Genomic DNA, 7545 nt, shown 5'->3' with positions numbered 1-7545 from the left:
CCCAGCTGGTGACCCAGGGGAGTGAGCATAGACTCCCAGAGAGTCATGGAGGCTGGAAGATGCAGCCCAACGCCTGTATTCCGCCCAGGCCTGGCCCCAGCCACTGGAGACCAGAGCCCACCTCCCACAATGAGGTAGCGATAGCTGGGCCCCACCCATCCATGGAGACTGAGGCATGGACAGAGGACTCCCAGCACTCCCACCTCGCTAGAGAATGGCAGAGCCTTGCGGGACAGCTCGGGCTCCAAGGAGAGGCCCTGTCTCCTCCATCCAGGTCGTGTTACCCACAAAGAGTCAAAGTTGTTACAGCCACAGCACGGTTGGAGGAGCCACCAAGAAGCCATTGCGGGGTCCTCAAGCAGACCAAGCTTTGGGGAGGATGCACACATTTTGGGGTCATATCCAGGTCAGGGCTGGGGCTTCAATCTGGGGTGAGGCTCAGGATTCAGTCTGTGGTTGGGAATTGGGGTTCAGTCTGGAATTTGACTGGGCCTTGCTTGGCCCATGTTCCTGGAGTTTGTGGACGAGAGATGGGCCGTGGACAAAGCTGATGGGTCCCGTCCCTGTCTCTGTCCCCCAGAGCGGCTGGGCATCGGGGCTGCAGTGGGAGGTGTGTGACTATGTGCGGATGATCGAGGCGGACCGTAAACAGTGCCTGGAGGACGCCCCGCTGGAGAACGAAACAGCAGGTGAGGCCCCCCCTGGTGGGAAGACAGGCGCTCCCCCAAGGAGCCCCGCCACTCATGTCGGGAGCTCACATCCACATCGCATTCGTTGCACATTGTCAGCAAGGGATAGCACCACGGAGCTGCTGGGTGCTGAGGAGAGGATGCTGGGAGGAGCTGGGGAGCCAGATGGAAGAAGCAAGGCTCTGACCGACCTCCATGTTCCCATCTCCCACCCCAGGTCCGGGGAGCTCCCTGCTGTTAGCCGAGGAGAGCAGACTAAATTGGAGGTCTGAAAAGTTAGTGGAGCCAACTCTGCCATTGGGGGTCCCTACCTCTCTTCTCCAGGAAAAGTGGGGATGATGTCCATGGCTGCCAGCCCACCCAGGGTAGGAGGCCCAGGGCCCTGCATGGTGGGGGCCTCTGACAGTCAGGACTCCTGGCCCAGTCCAAAGAAGGTGGGGGTAGCACTGGTGGGAGCACTCCTAGGTTTCTCAGTCCCTGACTTAGTTGGAGCAGAGATGGGGACAACTGGCCCCAGGACACCACACTCTGGGATTAGGCCATTGTTCGGTTAGCATCTCAGAGGGAAAGCAGAAGACATTTGGTGACAGTATGTGACCACCACAGGGACCACATGACAGCCCAAAGCCATCTAGAGCAAGAGGGGGCAGTAGGCCAGTCTGCAGAGGTTTGGAATACTCACCACAGGGCACGGGGTAGGGTGGTGGTGGGTGGGGGAGGCTGAGACCCAGCTCCCTCCTCTCAACCCTAGGCTCTGCCAGCCAACATGATACCCAGAGGTGACACCCCACACAGAGGCCTTTAGGCACACACACTGACCTCTCTACCCCAGCCCACCCTCAGCAGGCCAGAGGAACCATCAGCTCATTATCTTGCTGATTAGACAAGTCAAGGTCAGGCTGAAAAGCTGGGCACAGNCTGAGACCCAGCTCCCTCCTCTCAACCCTAGGCTCTGCCAGCCAACATGACACCCAGAGGTGACACCCCACACAGAGGCCTTTAGGCACACACACTGACCTCTCTACCCCAGCCCACCCTCAGCAGGCCAGAGGAACCATCAGCTCATTATCTTGCTGATTAGACAAGTCAAGGTCAGGCTGAAAAGCTGGGCACAGGGGGCCCAGCTACTCCTCGTCAGGGGGTCTGGGGGAGCTCCCGCCTGGCAGTGTGAAGGGTGGTGCCAAGAGCACCCTCAGGTCCTCTGGGCCTAGCTGCCCAGACCCAGAAGGGCCATTGGATCAGATGACAGCACCCTCTACTCTTCACTCCGCCCCCCCTCCCCCAGGCCCTGCACTTGGCTCAGCAGCCCTGGGCTGAGAAGGGAGGAAATACAAAGGGCTTCTTTCAAAAGGAGCCGCTTGAGCCAGACTGGGAAGGGTGGGCAGGATTTGGAGAAGCAGAGAGGCTGGGAAGGTGGGAGGTGCAGAGACAGACTACCCTGGGGAGTGGGGGGTGAGTATGGGGTTCCAGGCTCACTGAGAGGGACGGGGAGGGCTGGAGAGACAGAGGTGGCCGTGCCTGCTCTGGGCCTCCCTCCCAGGTCAGCTCCCCGAGTCCGAGCGTAAAGTTACATAACAGCCTTGCTCAAGAGCAAGGAGCATCTTTCATGTCTTCCTGGCTCTCCAGTCCCCTGCCACCTCTGAGGCTGACAGTTACGTAACCCCTCCCGGGTCCTTCCTTCTTGGCCCTGGTGCCCAGCGCTCTGCCTCCTGCACCTAAGTGAGTGGGTAGCCTCGCCTCCCCCAGCTCTCAAGGAGGGGTAGCCTCCTGGGGCCCTGAGACTGAGGCCTGGGTGAAAGGGTAGCCGGACCTGCCCACTGCCTATGTACCCCACCACGGCAGGGAGGCAGGACCAGGCTGCAGCCAGGCCTCAACAGGTCCCAACGGTGGGATCCGGGATCATAGCAGCTCAGAGAAGCCCAAACCTCAGACTCGAGGCCCCAATGCATCCCTCCCAGGCCCCCAGGGCAGGCCACCCTCGTGATCCTAATGAGGTTATTGCTGGCACAGAGTGTGTGTCAGGTGCCAACACCTTGTCACCAGGCAGCTGGCCTGGGATCCCGCGGAGGGTGGCCATAGTCTACCCATGACCTTGTGTGGGATTCCTGTGATTGTTCATGCACATCCAGGTGTGCTCCTGGCCCATGTCTGTCTGTTTCCGTGTCTGTACTCTGGGGTCTGCAGCTCCATGTCTGATTCTGTGTGTTGGGGTTTGTGTCTGTGTAAGCCTGAACATGCCTGGATGGGTCTGCCTGGTGTGCTGTGTCTCTGTGTTTTGGTGTATGTGTGTGTGTGTGTGTGTTTGTGTGTCAGTGTGAATGTCTACAATACACCCAGTCATGTCTGTGCATGTGTGTCTGTGAGTTGTGCGTGTGTCTGTCTGTGCCTGTGTTCGCTTGTGTCCAGTCTTTTCGTGTCCAAGTAAGCATACATGTATGTATGGTTGCATGTGTGTCTGGGGTTCTGTGTGTCTGGGAGGTTTGTCAATGTGTGTCTCTCTCTGTACACACATGTCTATAAAAATGACCCAGCACAGGCTTCCACTCTGCCTCACCACCCCCCGCTCCAGGCTCCAGGTTGAGCTATCTTTTCTGTCGAGCTAGCAGCCCCCAGTGGGCACACACAGCCAGCCTGGGCCCTGTGTCTCTGTGGGCCTGGGGACACATATGGTGGGACCTGGGAGGTCTCCCTGGGGCAGGCACACAGAGAATACCCCCAGGGCCCAGCCCAGGACAAGAGGCCCTCCAGGTGTCCCACATTTTCTTGGCTGTCACCTCCTTTTAGCTTCCCCACCCCGCTGCCCCCTGCAGGAAGCTCCTCTGACCATAATCCCTCCTCCTGGCTTCTCTTCCCTGGCTCCCCTGCACTACCCGCTGGCCTGCACCCCAGCACAGTTCACAGCCCAGCCCTGGTGCTGCTCAGATTCCTTGAGGCCAAGTGTGGCCTCCCCAAGGGTAGGGCCCAGTCTCCCTCTGCTCTGTGCTGCCTCTGGTGAAACTGAGTTCAAGGCCAGAGACCCAGCTCCACATCTACTCCCCGACCTGAGCCACAGCTAAAGACCCAGAGAGCCAAAGCCTGGCGAGGAACCAGAAGCAACACCGGCCTGCACAGCAGGGTGTGTTCAGCGCTGTCAGAGAGGGCTAAACAAAGCCCAGCAGAGCAAAGCCCCAGGGAGTCAGCACTGAGCACTTCAGAACAGGAGTGCAAGAGATTTGCTGGACAGGGAGCATGTGAACAGGCTGCACCCCTTGCCCCTGCGCTAGCGACCTAATTGCTCTGGGCCTCAGTAACTCATCATCTATAAAATGGAAGGCTTCAATAAGTTATTCATTTAAAGAGGGTGGAGCGGTGCCTCCCACGTAAAAGGCTACGTAGTGTTGGCTGGTATTATTAACGGTCTTCAGCCACCAGCAGGGTTTGACTAGCCTGAAGGGCCCTTCCATGGCCTCCAGAGAGGCGGGCACAGGAATGCAGGAGGCGCTGGGAGCCAGAGCCAGGCCACAGACGCCTCAGGACAGGGTGGGTGAGGCAGACATTTTGGGATCCCCAAAGAAGGTTGGCTGTGCTCCCTGGCCAGGCCCTAAGGATCCAGGTGTTCTCAGCCTCCAGTGGCGGATACCGCCTGGCTGCCGCAGTCCTGGAAGGTACCCCTACCCGCTGCCGGCCCCCTCCAGCGTTCAGGGTCCTAAGGCTCTTCCTCAAATGGGGACACCCTTCTACCTCCTCTTCCCAGACCCCCTTCCTGGGAACTCATGAACCTTCGGACCTGGGCTGGGCTGGGCTTGGCAGAGCTGGCGTTGACTTTGGCTCAGGGGTTGGGTTTCCCAAGCAAATCTATGGGACTGGCAGGGTTGCAAAGAGACAATTAAACCTCCCTCAGGGGAGGACATCCAAAGGAGTCCTAATCCCTGAGGGGCACCCAGACCCTGAACTGGCAAAACCATGGCCTATGCATCGGCCTGTTAAACCAGAGCCCTAGAAACCCCGCTGTGCACCCTTCACCAGCCAGGCCCTCAGGCTAGGAGGTACATGATGGAGACCGCAGCCTGCAATGCAGGGTTTTCTCTGAACTCAGCCCCTGCCCATCACAGTTCACAATTCAGCTGAGTTGGGGGCATCTGTGTTGCCTTGTGAGTTTTATGAAGACTATTTGAGAATTAGCTGAACCCCAGTGTATCCACCACCCCGCTGTAAACACTGTCTTTTTATAAAATATATTTTCTAGTGCCTCCTTTACTGTTGTAAAATGAACGTGGATTCAGGACACATGCGTTCATTTTTTTTTTTTAAATGACGTTCTAGTTGTAATGTAAAAGAAAGTAATTTATAATAAAATACTCTCTGCACACTCAGACCCGAACACACTAAACAATAAGAGGACATAATCTGAAGGCTGTACCTATAGATATAAATTCAGCGGATGGGAGAGCTATACATGTAGTTTGGTTGACACGCGGTTGCATCACTGGCTTGGACATCACAGGCAGCATTGCTGTAGGTAACGTGATTTTCCACAACATAAACAACTCATGGTATAGCTCAGAATGGAACAAAGCCCAGCCTTCTCTCCCTTTATTCAGTAGCTGCACCCCTGGAAAACTCTGTGTATGATGTTCAACCTGCACCATAAGGACCTTGTGTTTACAGGTCAAATGGAGTAAAGGTCCAGGCTCTGGCCATTACAGAAGGTTTTCACCTACACACCGGCCGAGTGGCGCATTTGCAAGTCTTGCAGAAGCTGTGCCATTCATCCTTGTGCAGGAAGGACCCTGCAGGACCTGGCGCCTACGGGTCAAATGCAGGGGGAGGCCCCCACTCTTCAAAAACGAATGCCCCACTGCTGTTCAAACGCCTCCAGGGGGGCACTCTGCCCCTCACTGAGGACCTTGGAGCTGCAGTTAGGCTTCGTCCCGGCTCCCTGTCAGGACAGACCCTGTACAGACAGCCTGGGCAGGGCCACGCCTCCCCTCGCAGAGGCGGGAGAGAGTGGGTGCCTGTGGGCTCAGGCCCCAAGGCTGGAGGCCCTGGCGGCCATGCTGACCCATGTGTCCTCTGCCTTCACCCCACAGGCTGCAGCAAGATGTGGGATAACCTCACCTGCTGGCCGGCCACCCCTCGGGGCCAGGTGGTCATCTTGGCCTGCCCCTTCGACCTCTCCCCCATTCAAGGTAAGAGCCTGGGTTGAAGTGAGGGAGCTGGGTGGCACAAGTGGCACCCCGGCTCTCATCTCTCAAGAAAGTGAGAAGGCAAAGAAAAGTGGTCAAAAGGTCGAGAGCAATCGGGGGGGGGGCTTCCTGGAAGAGGACACACTGGCTTTGAAGGACTCGTGGGATTTGATTAGCTCTTCACATAAAGATAAGCATGTGGGAAGGGCTCACTAAATATTTGCTCAGCAATTAATAACTGATTGACAGGTACTTGATTAAATTATGGCCCCCTTGTTCCCGTTGTCTTGGCCTGCTCAGGGTTCAGTCTTTCATTGCCTGGGGCTGGTGACCTCTCGGGCTCCATGAAGCCGACCTCATGGCTTTGTTTACACACCTTGTCATGTCTGCTTAAATGAATGTTCCTATGTAAGGCAAAAAAGAAAAGAAAAGGGGGAGCCACTTGAGGAAGTGGTCTTTCATGCTGCTGACTAATTAAAGAGGCGGACAGCACACGTGGTCAGCCGTTCTTTCGTTCAGGGAATGTTTATTCAACACATACTAGTGTGATAGGCACTGGGCTAGACAAACACGAGGTAGCAGGGGTGGGGGATAAAGCAGCCACGCTGTCTGCCCGCAGGGAGCTAACCTAGCTGGAGAGACATTCAGCAAGACAACAAGTACACGTGTCATAGATGGAAAGCAGTGCTGGGAGGGAGGAGAAGAGGATGGGGCGCAATGGAAGGGAGGCATTGAGAGATGGGCAGCTGAAGACCTGGAGTCGGGGGAAGGCGCCACTGCGAAAGGTCCTGAGGGGGATCATGGAGAGAGACAATCCACATCCTGTGGGATGAGGAGGACTGAGGTAGGAGCGAGGCCGGAGTGGTGAAGACCTAGGGAGGAGGAGACCTGGCATGGGGAGGACTGCGGGAAGGGCAGAGCCTAGATGAGGACTGAGGGGGTGAGCAGAGAGAGTCTTGGGGATCTCTCACTCCAGGTGGCATTTTCCTCCCTGAGCCTGTTTCCCTGTTTGTAAAGTGGGCACGGGAGGTAGACCCAGTGGTTCCTTTGGGACAGGCTAGTTTTGCCCCCAGTGTTCGGTGTTGTGACCTCGGCTCTGAAGGAGAGACCCTGGTACCCTCCCTGAGGAATCGGGGAGCCGTCACAGGTGTGGAGCTCACCTAACCCAGCAGCCCTCCAGGGGATCCCGGCACCTGGGCAGGTAGGCGATGAGTTACTTCAGCAGTTCTCATAGGGAGGAGTCCCATCCGCAGAGCCTGGCAATCGGCCTTCTCTTGGGTCCCTGATGCGCCTGCTAATTACATTCCTCCCCCTGGCGCTTCCTTCTGGTCCTGCTGGAATTGTCAAGGCCGCTCCTTCACTTGAGAACCTGGACTCCAGCCCACCGTTTGACTAATCCTGAGGCTATCAGCCCCCATGGGGCCCACATGGTGACTTTGTGCGGATAAAAAAAAGGCAGCCCGCCCTTCCTTGGGCGGAGTCAGCCTCTCCCCAGAACCCACCTAGTGGCAAGCTAAATAGGAAGTAAAATTTAGCCCACATCACCCATCCGCCAGATGCCCTTGTGCAGTGAACAACCTGCACAACTATACTTGGCAGTCCTAGGCTCTGAAAATGATGCCGAGAAATAAGAGACTGGGCTAGGGGCTGAAAATGTAAAGAGGCTGTGTTTTCCTGGGCAATTAGATGAA

At 56.7% G+C, this 7545-nt stretch overlaps 1 protein-coding gene across 1 annotated transcript in view; it reads left to right on the top strand.

Moving 5' to 3' along the window:
- The first annotated feature begins 572 nt into the window (after positions 1-572).
- VIPR1 (vasoactive intestinal peptide receptor 1) overlaps positions 573-7545 on the top strand; it is a 20147-nt gene continuing 13174 nt past the window's right edge. Inside the window, exons 1-2 of the mRNA XM_019631024.1 lie at positions 573-689; positions 5759-5857. Coding sequence (XP_019486569.1) covers positions 629-689; positions 5759-5857 — 160 coding nt within the window. The 5' untranslated portion in view covers positions 573-628. The remainder of the gene's footprint in view (positions 690-5758; positions 5858-7545) is intronic.

The sequence above is a fragment of the Hipposideros armiger genome, unplaced genomic scaffold (assembly GCF_001890085.2).
Source record: "Hipposideros armiger isolate ML-2016 unplaced genomic scaffold, ASM189008v1 scaffold_18, whole genome shotgun sequence".
Classification (NCBI taxonomy): domain Eukaryota; kingdom Metazoa; phylum Chordata; class Mammalia; order Chiroptera; family Hipposideridae; genus Hipposideros; species Hipposideros armiger.
Note: the sequence above shows the minus strand (reverse complement) of the source record. Positions and strands in the feature narration are given on the sequence as shown.